The 15,483-nt window shown below is 40.3% G+C and overlaps 1 protein-coding gene and 1 non-coding gene across 3 annotated transcripts in view; both read right to left on the bottom strand.

The window, feature by feature from the left end:
* TTC23L (tetratricopeptide repeat domain 23 like) overlaps positions 1–15,483 on the bottom strand; it is a 51,267-nt gene that overhangs the window by 20,430 nt on the left and 15,354 nt on the right. For both annotated transcript variants that reach the window (XM_034999149.1, XM_034999151.1), the window contains exons 5-8: positions 13,443–13,599; positions 11,638–11,763; positions 8,780–8,957; positions 6,696–6,804 (exon numbers count right to left, since the gene is read on the bottom strand). In XM_034999149.1, the coding sequence (XP_034855040.1) occupies positions 6,696–6,804; positions 8,780–8,957; positions 11,638–11,763; positions 13,443–13,599 (570 nt within the window). The remainder of the gene's footprint in view (positions 1–6,695; positions 6,805–8,779; positions 8,958–11,637; positions 11,764–13,442; positions 13,600–15,483) is intronic.
* Positions 12,387–12,489, bottom strand: LOC118006579. The gene has a single exon (XR_004678117.1). It is a non-coding gene; the product is annotated as a U6 spliceosomal RNA (small nuclear RNA).

The raw sequence follows: 15,483 nt of genomic DNA, 5'->3' as shown, positions 1-15,483 counted from the left end.
GCACAATTTTTGCTTCCTGTTCCCACAACTTGATTCTCTACTGGCCTAGAGGTCTTAGTTCCAGAGGGAGGAAGGCTTCCCCCAGGAGATACAACAATGATTCCACTGAACTGGAAGTGAAGACTGCCAGCTGGCCTCTTTGGGCTCCTCATGCCCTGAATCAAGGAAAAGGAGTTCCTATGACTGAGTCTGACTACTAAGGAGAAACTGAACCACTACTCTGCAGCAGAGGTAAGAAAACACCTGTTTGCAACACAGGAGATTCCATCTAGTAGTTCTAAGATGGCGTCTCATATATTACTATGCCCTGTGATTAATGTCAATGGAACATTACAACATCCCAATCCAGGCAGGATTAGTAATGGCCCAGAACCTTCAGGAATGAAGGTTTTGGTCATCCCACAAGGTAAAGAACAATTACCAGGTGAGGTGTTTGTTAAAGGCAATGGGAACCCAGAATGGGTAGTAGGAAAAGGTAGTTTAGAGCAGTTACAACCACATGACCACTTACAGAACTGAGGACTGTAACTGTCATGAGTATTTCCTCATTTTGTTATGAATACGCTTGTCGTGTACATATGCACATATTAAGCAAATATCTTATTTTTCTTCTTTTATTCCCTTTTCATGTAACAGAAGACATATTGATGTTATATCAGTATTTAAGTATTGTTAATTTTACATCCTAGTTTTCAAGTTATGGGATATCAGAAGAGTAAACATCATTGAAGGACTTTATCTCTTCCAGGAAAGGGACTAGTACATTTCCAGTCATACCCAGGGTAGTTATGCCATATTAGGCACAATTATATCTCTATTTGGAGATTAAGTATGTTTGAGGAGATGCATGTAAGGATCAAGTTGACAAGGAGTGGACTTGTCATGCTGAATTTTGTGTCAACTTGACTGTGCTAAGGGATGCCCAAATAGCTGATAAAACATTATTTCTAGAGTGTATCTGTGAGGGTGTCTCCAAGAGAAATTAGCATCTGAATCAGTAGACCGAGTAAAGAAGATCTGCTCTCACCAGTGTGAGTGGGCATCATTCCATCCATTGAGGGCTCAAAGAGAATTAAAAAAAAAAAGAAGAAGAAGAAGGGTGAAGTCTCTTTCACTAATCTTGAGCTGGGACGTCTATCTCCTGCCCTTGGACATCACACAGTTGTTTTAAATTCCCAGTCTGAGCATTCAAATATCCCTACTATATCTGAGTCTTGTCTCTTCAAAAACGGTGTGGTTTTTTAGGTTTGTTTTTTTGTTTGTTTTGGGGGTTTCTTTTGTTTTGTTTTTGCCTTTTACTTAAAATTGTTCTTGATAGGTGGACACGATGTGCTGGGTAAAATAAACTTTAAATAGGCCTCTAGTAATTGGTGGTAAGAGGTGGGGCTTGGGGGGAGAAAGCATTCTGTAGTCCTATGATTAGCTCTCCGTGTTTTGGTGAGCCTGTGCTTCTGCCTTGTGAACCTCACGAGTGCCTCTTGGTCCCTTTCTCCTTTAGGTGGGACAGGATGGCTAGAGTGGGCTGAAGTTGGGTATTTTCTTCCCCCAGGCTGGTTAGGCTCTGAAAAAAACCCCAGTAGCTTAGGCTCTGGTAAAATAGTGTCTTGAGGACAGACCTTGTTTAGCAGCAAGCTCTGGCATATTTTTAATTGGATATTTTCCCCCTCTCCCTGCTGGAAGCAAGGGGGCATTTTTCTCCATTTTCACTTTGAGAACCTGGTCAAGTTCCTGGAGGTAAATTTCATAAAACTGTGGAAACCCCCCCTATGACTGGGTACTTGGAATTTTTAACTCTCTGTCTTGCCCACACCTGGCTTCCAGAAATGTATCAGTTACCGGTCAGGTATTCCTACCCAGTACTGGTTCCTGTTGAGAGAGGTATCTGCTCAGGCAAACTGTGGTTCTCTGGATTCATCTGTCTCTCCAGTGTCAGGGGCAGTGGTTTGCCCTGTGACCTCACTTCTCTGCCAGATCTAAGAAGAGTGGTTGAGTTTCCAGTTTGTTCAGCTTTTTACTTATTGTTAGGATGCAGTGACAACTTCCAAGCTCCTACATGCCAGACTAGAGACCTAAGTCTTTGCTTGTGTTTTAACGTTTATTTTTCAAAATTTTGGTCTGGATTCCTGGGATTACCCCTCTGCCTGCATAGCTTAGTGTTGACCCAAGTGACTGACTTAGAAAGAGGTTGTCTTCCATCGTCTATCGATTGATCTGTATGTAGATGGGGGTGTGCATTCAAACTCTGCTGCATTTCAAGTCTCCTTTGCTTATTATTTTCCACATCTTCCCTGCACATGTATGTCATTTCCCAGCAGGCTGGGGGCTTATGTGGCCTTTTCTTGGCTCTCTCATTTCCAGGTTCTTCCTGTTAACATTTCTGAGCGGCCTCGAACTCCTACAAACCAGCACAGCAACTTCAGGCTACCAAATACGCAGGTTTTCCCTCATTTTTTTTGAGGTTGCCACTTTTACCTGATGCATCTGTGGGGTTTTGCCCCTTGCTCTGAATGGAGTCTGATGCCTCTGCCACAAAGCTGCTGGTTCTCTCAGCCCCATTCTGATAAAATTGCTCTTCTCGTGGACTGAGCTGGGGCCGTGAGTGGGTAGGAGCAGCCTCAGGCCAAAAGGCCAAGAGGACTCTCTCTTTACCCAAGACTCTAGCAGTTTTTCAAGAATGCTTTGCAATTTGTTGTCTGCTTATTTATTTCCAGTGCCCTCAAATGATTGTTTTTGACCATTTTATTTAATTTGTGTGTGTGTGTGTGTGTGTGTTGAAAGGATCCACAGACCTCTTCACAAACGCCAAGCTGGAAGTCTCTACCTTTGTTTACATTGTGATGTACATTTTGATGCAGTTTCACCTACTCTGCGAATTTGTCATGTTTATATATATATACACATATATAAAAGTGTATGTAACTATAAACAATAGTATTTTTTATGTCCTAAAAATGCAAGGTATTTTCTCCTTAATACTGTTGTTTTTAACCCTTTTTATTTATAAAGTCTAATTCTTTTAAAGACCGCAGAATTCCCTCTCACTCATATACCAAATATTCCTTTCACTCATTGATAAACATTTAGGTTGTTTCTAATTTTTTTTGTAATTACAAACAGTGCCACATTGAACATCCTTATACATGTTTCCTTTTGATTTTACTAGGTATTATCATGTTGTTTTGCAAATTTCATATCAATTTATACTATCACACCCACCGTCTATGAATGAGCAGAACTGTTTTCCCATAATCTGGCAAATGCTAGAGATTTTCATATTTAAAAAATTTTTACAGAGGATGGGTGAAAACTTGATTTTAAAGGTACGTATAGTTTTAAGATGTGTAACATTCTGTCAAATTACAGTTCAGAGAGTTTGTATCAAATTGCTCTCTCATCCAAGTACTAACCAGGCCCCACCACGGCTCAATCCTAAATGTTATCATTTTTTTGCAGTGTTGACAATCTAATAGAAACTTGGTATCCTTGCTGTTTTATATTTCTTCATTATTACTATGATTGAAACTTTTCATGTGATTATTGGCCATTGTTTTCTTTATGTAATGCTTAGTCTTATTTTTTTCCCTATTTTTCTATTGTAAATGGAAATTTTAGCTCTTACATTTAAGACAATGATCCATTTTGAGTTAATGTTTGTGTATGTTTATGAAAGTGGGGTTTTTTTATTCTTTTTTCTTTTGGCATGCGAATACCATTGTTCCAACTGTTCCAAAACCACTGTTGAAAAGACTATTCTTTCCACACTGAACTATCTTAGCATCTTTGCCAAAAATTGGCCATATTTATACAGGTCTATTTCTGGACTCTCTATTGTGTTCCAGTGACTCTGAACTCTCCTGATTACTGTTGCTTTATAATAAATCTTAAATCAGGTAGTATGATTTCTCCAATTATATTATTTTTCAAAATTGTTTCAGCTGTTCTAATTTCTTTGCATTTCTATATAAATTTTAGAGTCAGCTTGTCTGTATTTACAAAAATTCCTGCTGGGATTTTGATTGTTAATTTGTGTTAAATCAATACATCAATTTTTATAAAAATGACAACTTTACTGTATGTCATCCAATCTATGAATACATTATGTCTCCATTTATTTAGGCCATCTCTGATTTCTTTGATGAGGGTTTTGTAGTTTTCAGCACCCAGATAGTGTACATATTTTGTTAGATTTACACCTATCTGTTCCATTTGGGAAGAGGTGGCTATTGTAAGTTGTATTTCTAAAAATTTCAGTTTCCAGTTGTACACTGTTAATATATAGAAATATGACTGGGTTTTGTCTGTTGACCTTATATTCTGTGATCTTGCTAACCTTAAACTCAGTTATTAGTTCTAGGAGTTTTGTAGATTTCTTGGAATTTTCAACAGAAACAGCTGTATTGTTGCAAATGAGGACCATTTTCTTTCTTTTCAGCTGTATGTCTCAGGGGCGCCTGCCTGGCTCAGTCGGTAGAGCATGTGACTCTTGATCTTGGGGTCATGAATTCAAGCCCCACATTGGGTGTAGAGATAAATTTAAAAACAAGATCAATCAAGCTGTATGTCTTTTTCTTGCCTACTGCACTGGCTAGGACTTCCAGTATTATGTTGACTGAAAGAAGTGAGAATGAACATCCTTGCCTTGTTCCTGATCTTAAGAGCAAAAAACTCACTCTTTCACCATTAAGCATGATGTTAGCTGTATTTCTTTGCACATGCCTTTTATCAGATTGAGGAAGTTCCCCTTCCATCATGAAAGGATGTTGCATTTTGTCACATGCTTCTTCTGCATCAGTTGATAAGATTATGTGCTTTTCATCTCTGGACTATTAATATGGTAGAGTACATTCATTCAGCTTTAAATACTGCACCAGCCTGATATTCTCAAGAAAAAAGCTCCCCTTGATCATGGTGTATTATTCATTTTTATACATTGTTATATATTTTCTTGAGGATTTTTTGCATTTATGTGCATGAAGGGCATTGTTTTATAGTTGTGTTTTGTTTTTTTCTTGTAGTGTCTTTGCCCAGTTTTGGTATCAGGGTGCTGCTAGCCTCATAAAATGGGTTGGGAAATGTTCCCTCCTTTTCAATTTTCCAGAAAAGATTATGTAGGATGGGTGTTAATCCTTCTTTAAATGTTAAGTAGAATTACCCAGTGACATCATTTGGACGTTGATATTTCTTTCTCAGAAAGTTAACTACAAATTTTTTTTTTTTAATAAGTAAGGGCCTATTTGAGTTATCTGTTCATTTTGGATTACACTGTTTGTTTTTCATTTTATTTATGGTATTTTGTGACAGACGTAAGTTTTAGATCTTTTTATAATTAAACCTATCAACCTCTTCTTTTCTAGTATAACTTCATGTGCTCAGAAAGTTCTTCTTTCCTCCAATTTTTAATTTTAGGAATTTTGATTCCAGTGTTGAATTTCCTTCTGGATAATTTTCAGTTTTGATGTTAAAATGTGATCCATTTGGAATTTAGCGAATGATAGTAGGTGAAGATCCAAATCTTCTTTAAAGTTAAAAATTAGTATGCAAGAAAAGAACAAGGTGGCCTTAGAATCTCCCAACTCTAGAAGCATAAAATTTTCTTATATGAACAAAATTTTTACATACTCACATAAAGACTAAACATGTTATAACCATGAAGACTATTTAAAAAAAAATTCAAACATATAGATGGAGTACAAATACTGTGAATATACACAAGAAAATTTTTTAAAGAAGCAAGATGATTAGCTAGAAAACACAGAATCAGGAAGTCTTCAATGAACATTTATGCTAAAGAAAACAATAATAAAAATATCAAATAACTTCTGAAAACTGAACAAAATTGTTTAATGATATGGGAAAATAGAAGAGTAGAAAAAAGTAGGATACAAAACTTTCCCTATAATTCTCTCTTCCTCTTCCTCTCTCTCTCTCTTTCATATATGACTAGAAAATAATGTACACCTAAATGGATTCCTTTTATAAGCAGAGAAAATCAACATTTTTAAATGTTTAAATCATATTCTTCACAAATCCCAAATTCCTCCTGATGGGCCACTGAATGCATTAGTGTCCATTAATCTGATCCAGCAGCTGAAAAGGGCATGCAGTCCTTCCTCACCAGTTCTTTTGTGTCTCTCCCAAAGCTACTCACTTCCCAAATGATGACCTTGCCTGAGAAAGGACTATTGCTGATGGGTTAATTCATGCCTTGGTTTTCCTCCAGAACCCCCCAGTACCTCACTTTTGAGTATAGGTCATGAAAATTCTAACTGCTACAAACATTCTCTCTTGTCAGCCAGAGGAAAAGTCAAGGAGGTTGAGAATGGAGGAGGAGGGGAGGAGGAGCCAATGTTATGTCTTTTATCACTGGATTTCCTCATCAACGGATACACCACAGGTCACATTCATAGCGTGTATGAGCTCTCTACTCTTTATGCAGGTGAATTCTGCTGAGGTTCTAAGGGAATAAAGGAAATAGAAATCAGATGATTTTATTGGTTTTGATGTTCCAACTAATTTGCGGAGATATTGTGCTTAAATTCATGTGTAAATGATATTGTACAAAATGGCGTCCAGTCTAATTTTTCCATCACAGTCATGAATAGCTGATTATAATCCGTCCATATTGATAGACCATTGCCAGTGTGCTTCCCTCCCATGGGAAATGATGATAACTGCAAGCTACCCCCTCTACCTACCCCTGTGTTGGGCCTCTCCAGACATGGCATGAGCCTTGGCTAGTAATGCGCTTGCCTCTGCAGTTTGGGGGCTGACTTCGGTGAACAAAGAAACACAGATAGAATAGGCCTGGAATAGAGAAAAACAGATCAAGTAAGTACCCAAATGACAGTGTTTCACTGAGGATTTTCTAATCGTTCTCATGAAATTGCTGGTTGAGGGCTGTATGTACCTAATCATGGAGTTACAAGAGAGATGAGTTTGAGTCCTAGCTACTTCCTAGCTGTGAGTCTTGAGCAAGTCACTTCACCTTCACTTGTAGAAGAAATATACAGCTTCCATTGATTAGGGTTTGGAAAAGATTAAATGAGATGATACATGCAGAGCACTGGGCATACATAGTACCATCACATGGTAAGTCCTCAATAAATATTAGCCATTATTTTTTTTTTAAGTTTCATAGCAAAATTACAATCACAACTTTAGCTCAGCCCCTCAAAGGTTCATTATCAAAGGAAATCCAGGGGAGTTGAGCATGGATCCTCAAGCCACACTGCCTGGGTTCCTATCACAGCTCAGCTACTTATGACATCAGGCAAGTCACTAACTTCTTCAAATATAAAATAGGAATTTCAGAAAAGACTATTGCAAACAGTTGCTGTAACGATTAAATGCATTAATACATGTAAAGTGTTTAGAATACCACCTAGAATGTCATAAGCATGAGAGAAGTGAAGATTTTATTACTATTATCATTCGCACTAAAATGGAAGGGGAAAAAAGAGAGAAACCATCTGGTCCACACCCACCAGCAAGAAAAAAATCACCATGCTTCACAGTTCACAGGTCAAACACCATGAGGTATTTCAAGGAGCTCCAGCGATTATCAGACAACCCTGTGGAGCTAACACAGTTCAGAGTTGTTAAGCCCCCAGGCTCTGGGGGCTCAAATTTTCTAAGTTCAAATCCCTGCTCTCCTACTTCTTAGCTAACACTTCAGCTGAATTAGTTGTGACTCTTTATGCTTCGGTTTCCTCACCCGTAAAATGAGATAAAATAATAATAATGCCTCCACGGCATAGGGTTGTTGCTTGGATGAAATAACTACATCCTCAAGTGCACACAGTAAAAGCATTCCATAAATGTTAACTATTATTTGTTGTTGGGAAACACTGGTTTTATATTGATTTATCTATTCTGATCTGACCACTGCTTACACAAAGTCTTGGATACAAAAACCAAACAGCTTTCCCTGTAAGCAGTGGACTCCCTGCTTACAGAGCAGCATCCCCTAACATTTTTCCACTGTATGATTCTAATAACTGGATCGTGGGATTATCTGCAATGCCTTTGCTATAGTATCAGCCTGTTTTCACATATACTGTTGAATTGCATTGCACGTGCAATAGCAACAAAATCAGCTATTTTGATCCACTTTTGACTTTGGGAGATACCTGAAGCCACAAGACGGTTCTCATTTGAGGAGAGAAAAGGTCAATTCAACAAGCAGTTTCAAGGGAAGTTCCAAGTACGTGATAGGTAAAAATGCCCTACACTGTTTTCATTATAATAGACTCAACATTCCTTCCTGTTTTGTTTTGTCTTCCCCTGGGCATTTGTCAAATTAGTTACCTCCAAGTGAAACATGCTTTTGTCAGTTTAAGTTTAGACTTGTTGATACAAACAGCTAGGCTGGCCTAGAGGACAAATGACAGCATTACACCAAAATATCATGATTTTTTTCATTTAAAAAAAAGCCCTTTGTGTTTGCTAAAGACTTAAGTTTGGTTGCCCCTATGGCTTTTTTCCCTGGAGCAGACTCACTTGGTTACCTCTTCCTAGCACCCACAGAAATGAGCGGAGGCCTTGTGGCGGGGCCGCACAAAATTTGGTCTCAGATCAGGTCAAAGAGCAGAGACACCCACCATGAGTCAGTGTTCTCTACCCATGTTGTTTAAGGTTGAGGAAGGGCTCTTGTGTGGATCTGGCAGGAAATCCATCCTATCACCTCATTCTTCTGAAAACCCCAAGGATCCCTGGCCCTGGGAATATGGCCTGGGGCCAAATATGGCCTCTAGGCTAGGGCTCCAGCCAACGCACCAACCTGCTGCAAGTACTGGATGGCCCGATCATGGTTCCTTCTCAGCTGCTCAATCTGAGCAATTTCCTCATATAGACTGACCAGATCCAAAGTCTTATCACCCTTAGCAGCAATAACATCGCCAATTGCCTTTTCAAAGTATGCCAGAGCGAGGTTCAATCTGTGGATAGCCAAGGAGGCCCTATAAGAAGAAGGACAAAGATGCAAAGTCAGAGAGGCGCCTTACTTGTGCAGACAGAAAAGGAACTGATTCTAAGAACAAAATAATTTGGCGTTCATAGGCCAATCACCTCAGTGGCTAGCTAAAAAATCCAGTCTTGCTATAAACAAGCTCCTATTAACCTGCATTTCACCTACCAGATTCCACTGACTACCATTTACTTCCATTAATATAGCACGCTGTAGTCTAATTTTATTTAAAAAGCAAATGGAAAAAATGGCTTCCAGCAATTCACAAGGTGGGATAATTTACCCATAAACACAGACTTTCTAGAATCAAAATAAATTTTTATTACTTCCGGATCCCTCTCTTTCAGACCAATGCAAAGTTATTGCTTTGTCTTATTTGATTTAGTTTAGTTTATTCCTCCTCAGTTAAAAATGAGAGAGGAAAGAGAAAACAATGTAAATATCCCTTCCAAAAGGCAGTGGTTAAGTAAATTATGACAAGTGATACAATAAAATACTTCAGACTTTAAAAATCATGCTTCCTTTTTAGACTAAATAATATGGGGAAAAATTAAAAGTGTGCTAAGCTTAAAAAAGTGATACAACTGTACTTAAAATGGACCCCGACAGATCCATCTTCCTATCCATCTATGTATCTTTATCCAACTAAAATGTGTATCTATCTATCTATATCTATATTTAACTAAAATGTCCATAGCAGTTATGTTTGGGGGGTGAAATTAAAACTAACTTTTATTTTCTTCTTCATATCTGTATTTTCAAATCTTCCAAAACAAAATATAATTCTTAAAAATGAGAATAAAATAGCATCCCATTCAGGTTTATCCCTCTAGAGACAGTAAGATACAAGGAGAAGAACATGGTAGTTCAAAGCCGTTTCTCACAAGTTATTGGCTTTACAGTCAAACTCTAATAGCCTATATTTCCTTCCAAATAAAACAAGGGTAAGAATACCTACTTTACAAGGTTGTTGTGAAGATTCGATTAAAATTTACACATGAAATCACTTAACATACAGTGGATATACAGTCACTATCACTCCCCCTCACCTCTTGCTTCCATCTTTGTATTCCCAAATTGAAAAAAAAAATATGTGTGTATAAAATTATTTTAGATAAGGCATTCTACAAGTTACAGTTTAACAATCAAAAGAGTACTGGCCCATTATCTGACAATTCTTTACCAAAACATTTTGATCAATCAGACCACTATTGCCCTTGACCATAATAGTAAAGGTTACAGAATGAAAATGCCTCTCATCAAGAGCCTGTAGGGAGATATCAGCCAAGTTGCCTGGCCTACACAATCACACTTTATCTTCCCCCACCTTTAAAACGAGAAAAGGGATTTGCCCTTACTAGATATTTGTTCATTATGAAATGTAACTCGATGTGGTACAGAAGGTGAGCTATGAGTTCAGATGCCCCATCTACGTGTTGGCTCTTCCACTTACTCTTTCTGTGCCTTAATTTTCTTATCTGTGAAATGAAAATAAAAATATCTACCTCATAGGCTTGTAATAGAGGATTGAATTAAATAAATTATGTGAAGCACTTAGACTAGTGTCTCGGATATAGTTATACCTAGTAAATGTTCCAACACTTAGAACAGTGCACGTACAAAATAGATACTAGATAAATACTGAAGAATGAATGAATGAAATATATACTAGAATTTATTCTGAAAAAGGAACAAGGCTGTCTTTCACATAAGGCACAAAAACCTTAGCCACTGACCCATGTGACAGCAACAGACATTCACTAGACTCTAATTTATGGGCCTGTGGACTTACATCCATCGTTAGATTTAGCTCTGGGCATTCCAATACCTCCCCACCATTTCCCATTTGACTTCTAGATTCATGGTTAGAGCAGGCAGACATGACTCGTGTACTTCACTTAATTACCCTTCAGTCCCCTTTCTTACCATGTCAAGTGCTTACAGTTTTGGAAACAGATTGCTTTCAAGGATCTGAAGATATTTTATAAAAGCCTAGGGAATAGTAAACCTTTTATTATTCTTTTTTTCTTCCAATAATCTGATGGGCCCAAGAGTATGTAAATATCGTGATTCTCTCTGAGGATACCTAACTCAGCTGCAAAACAGCTAAGGCTTGTTCTGGCTTGAATAAATCCCATGTAATTGGTTTCCATATGGAACAGAACTTTCCTTAAAAATGCACATGCTGTGCATAGCTTCCATGGGCCTCCAATAAACGGTCTTCACATAGTGTTCTTTCCTTGTCTTTTAAGATATCATACTTAATGACAGAAGTGGGTGGCGATTCAGAAAAAGACATAATTTGAGAGTAAGTGTGAGAGGCAGCATAGGGCTAGGAGTCCGTGAGTTCAGACCACGGATCCAACACTTAAAGCTTGTCACCGTGGACGGTTTGTTTAATCTCAGCCTAGCTTTCCCTGCCCTCTGTCTAATGAGACTCTAACTGTGCCAACTACCTCAGTGGTGTTTTAGGATTAAAGGGTACCACACACAAAGCTCAGACCATGGGGTGTGCGTTTGGGAAACCCAAGCCTCTTTTACATCATTTGAGGCTTGGGGTTTTTTTTTTGCCATGAGTATTTTTTCTCCCCTTAAATAAAGAGCACACAGAACAATCATGTAATTCCAGGCCTCATTCACAAAGCCTAAGCTTCTCAAAGCCCAGATCTTACCTGCCTAAAGCAATGGTCAGGTCTTTCTCCGAGACTTGGGATTTGCGAACACTTCCCTTAAATAATTCTTTCAGCTCCTTCATGTTTCTCTCTGCCTTCTGCAGGTTGAAATAAGCCTCTCTGCCAGTGAAACAGTCAAGGAAAAGGCCAGGCACACAAACTCCCCCATTGCCCAGGGACAGCCATTGATAAGCAAACCCCTTGGGAAAATGAAGCAGAATTTGAAAATGAGCACTTTACTGTGTTCTTAATTTTCCTTATGTGTATGTCATCAAGAATTCTTTAGAAAACGAACAAGAGCCCCAGGTTTCCCATGCCGGTAGCCTGAATCCAGGGCTGGGCTGGGTGGTGAGCATGGGGAGGTGTAACAGAAACTGCACCCCCTAGGCTACATTTCCTGTGGAGGCATCCACCGCCTGGCAAGAGCCATGCAGTTTTCCCATTTGGTTCCTATGAATGGTAAAAGAGAGGAACTAAGTCTGCTGAAAGGGACTTTCTGGATCATTCAGAAAGTCCAAGCAGAGCAGGTTTTTGGCAAGAAGCAAACAGCAGGAAAGAAAATCCCCTTAATTCCCAAACTGCCTTCTATTTCCCACATTTTCAATAGCCCCTTCTAAGGGCATAACAGAGGAAGGCCACAGATCAGTTTTTGCAAGTTGAGCATCAAGATCAAAAGAGTGGAGAGGGGGATGTGTAAAGAGGAGAGAACTGGGGACCCATGGTCTCAAAGAAGACTCATGATTAATTTTTTTAATATGGAATGCTTTACATGTGTGTGTGTCACCCCTGCGCAGAGGCCATGCTAATCTCTGTATCGTTCCAACTGTGTATATGATCATTCATGAACATGAAACGCCCTTAACAGTTCTCAAGTAGACATGGTACCAAAAGGCTGTCAACATCACAAGCTTTTCGCAGAGTAACAGTTCCCCCCTGGCGATAGAGAACTATTTCTTTTGTCTATTTTGCTTGGCCTCCAGCTTCATGGGCAGTATTCTCAACAGCATTTCAGAAAAACAAAAATGATCAAGAGTCCATTAAATCAGAGGTTTTTGGCTGCATGTTACAATCACCTGGGGGACTTTCTAAAAATCTCAATAAACAGATGCACCCCCAGACCTCCTAAATTAAAATCTCTGGGGTGGGACCCAAACAGCAATAATTTTTAAAGCTCCCAGGGGATTAAATGTGCAGCCTCGTTTGACCAACAGTGCTTTAAATTACCACCCACCCATTCTCCCTCTTCCTGACATCGCCTGCGTCCTCACTGCTAACACTGATCTTCTCAGGGTGCTCGATGAAGGGCAGGACAGACGCCGAAAACTTTTCTTTTCTTTTTCTTTTTCTTTTTTTTTTAAAGATTTTATTTATTTATTTGAGAGAGAGAGAATGAGAGAGCACAAGAGGGGGGAGGGTCAAAGGGAGGAGCAGACTCCCTGCTAAGCAGGGAGCCCGATGTGGGACTCGATCCTGGGACTCTAGGATCATGACCTGAGCCAAAAGCAGTCGCTTAACCGACTGAGCCACCCAGGCGCCCTAGATGCCGAAAACTTTTCAACTGGCAGGGGATGTGTCACCACATCCCTCCCAGGGCTCGACTCAGAGTTCCTATTAATAGACAGAGGAGGAACATTCCTACCTTTATAAATGGAGATGAGAAGCTGGGGGGCGGGGGGTGCCTGTCTGTCTCAACAGAGCCTTGAAGCCTGGGTAGATCTCCCGGTTCCTGTGTGAGACAGTCCATCCAGCAGGCCCAGGTGGCCCCAGGCCCCAATCACCAGACCCCACTAGGAAGGGAAGGATATCGGTTCTGTAGGAGCCAGGCCACCCCCAGGGTGTAGTATAGCATGATCAGGGCTTCCAGGATTTCCTTCTTCTCTTTGTTTGAGGTCCTGCTTCCCTTCCAGGTCAGCAGCGTGTTCTTGGCAGACTCAGCATGTTTCTTGGCCTGAGCCGGGAGGCCTGGGGAGGTTTGAGGGTGGGTGGCAAGATGAAAAATATTAAAGAGTCATGTTGCAGTCGAAGACATTTCTGGGAGGAAATAGGTGGATCGTGTGGTTGTCATATGGTCTATAGTATTAGTTTCCAGAGCTGGCAGCGCATCAGAATTATCTGGAATGCTTGTAGAGAATATAGATTCCTGGGTCCCACCCCAGCCCTACTGAGTTGGAATCTCCAGAGAAAGGGAGTCCAGGAATCTATATTTTTAATTAATTCCACAAGTGCTGCTTACACAGCCATCACAGCATTAATCTGGGGGCCTCTGTCTGGAAATCATTGATAGAGACAGGAGTAGAAGCTGAGTATCCTGTTGCCAAATCTGCCGCCAATGCCGTGTGACCTTTTCAACCCACAAAGCTTCTCCATCCTCTAAATGTAAAATGACAATGATTATAGAAGCTGCCCCTTTACCAAATACCTGGAGATTGTCCAGGAACAAACGAGGTTATGCCACAGAGTGCTATGCTTTGAGCTTTCTGGAAAAGGCATTCTAAAAATACAAGGGCTTATGAATACAATTACTTCCATCTGGGGATTTTTTTTTTCAATCCAAGATGAGGCTGGTTATACTAATTGGTCACACACACACACACACACACACACACACACACAGGCACAGGCACAGAATCCAATTCCTAAATGCAGTGAGGCGCCTCACTAAGAAGACAAAGGGAATACCAAACTCCAGCCAGAAAGAACTTGCAGTATGTTTCTCCTTGTTTTCTAACTCAAGGCTGGAGTTCCTGGACACCCACTGGAACTGCTATTTGTCCAGTTAGTTAACAGAGGTAGACTTGGCAACATTCAATTTCTAGACCTTGTGTTTCATCTTCCAACCTAGCTCATATCTAGGGATCCCTGATGGGACAAGAGAAACCCTGGGGAAAAAAGAGAAAGGTCAGCAGAGAGCTCCTTATCCTAGGAGTTCTCCACTCTACTGGAGACTGCCATGGCTGGTGTTCCGGTTCAGCTCTCCTCTCTGCAGGTGGGTAAACATATTCACTCCTGTCAGGTAGACCCGCTGTGCCCCTAATTCTCACTTCACACTCCCAGCCCTCAGTCTGCTCCACTTTTGGCCTTTGGAACCTGGCTTCTCAGTTCAGGTATAGTCAGTGGCCATAAAGATGACTTGAAGACTTGAGGCCTGCAGCCCTCCTATATTCCAGATGTGCAGGACCTCCTTAATGAGCTGCCACAAGGGCGGGCGTGTGGGGGGAAGGTGGAGGGGAGAACAGAGCTTCTCTGGGAGAGGCCTACAAGTGACCTGGGAGCCAGGAAATCCTCGTAGAATACTCAGAGATGCCTGTCCATAGGTCTCAACTCAAGAGAAAAATGGGGGTCTGTGGCAAAAGAGAGGGCTGTGTCCCAAGTTACCAGGTAACAGCACCCTCAGACTGCACTGTGTACCGTAAACACCCTTCTAAAATGCAGATTCCTTGGCCTTGCTTCCAGGAGTTGTGGTTCATGGGTTCTAAGGTGAGAATGGAGGATTCACATTTATAACAACCATCCTAGGTGATAATCTGATGCAAGCTGTCTAAGGACGACACTTGGAGAACCATTTAGTAAAATCTTTATACAAGAGGTAGGCTCATCTTATTTTTGAAGAGTAGGTAGTTTGACTGATACAGAAGGATGAGGAGGGGTTTCCATTTGGGGAAAATAGCCTGAGGCCATAAAGACAGAATAAGCAAAAACTGCAGTTTTTGCTTATTCTGTGACACACACACACACACACACACACACACACTGGTGGGATGGGGTAGGGGTATGTAGGAGTGTCAAGGCAGTAAGGAGACCAGCCTGACTGAAGGGGAGGTTTAATGTAAAGATACATAAGGTATG

This window comes from Mirounga leonina, unplaced genomic scaffold, assembly GCF_011800145.1.
Source record: "Mirounga leonina isolate KUSES-001 unplaced genomic scaffold, KU_Mleo_1.0 Mir_97, whole genome shotgun sequence".
Classification (NCBI taxonomy): domain Eukaryota; kingdom Metazoa; phylum Chordata; class Mammalia; order Carnivora; family Phocidae; genus Mirounga; species Mirounga leonina.
The sequence above is the reverse complement of the archived record's forward strand: the minus strand, read 5'-3'. Positions and strand labels throughout refer to the sequence as shown.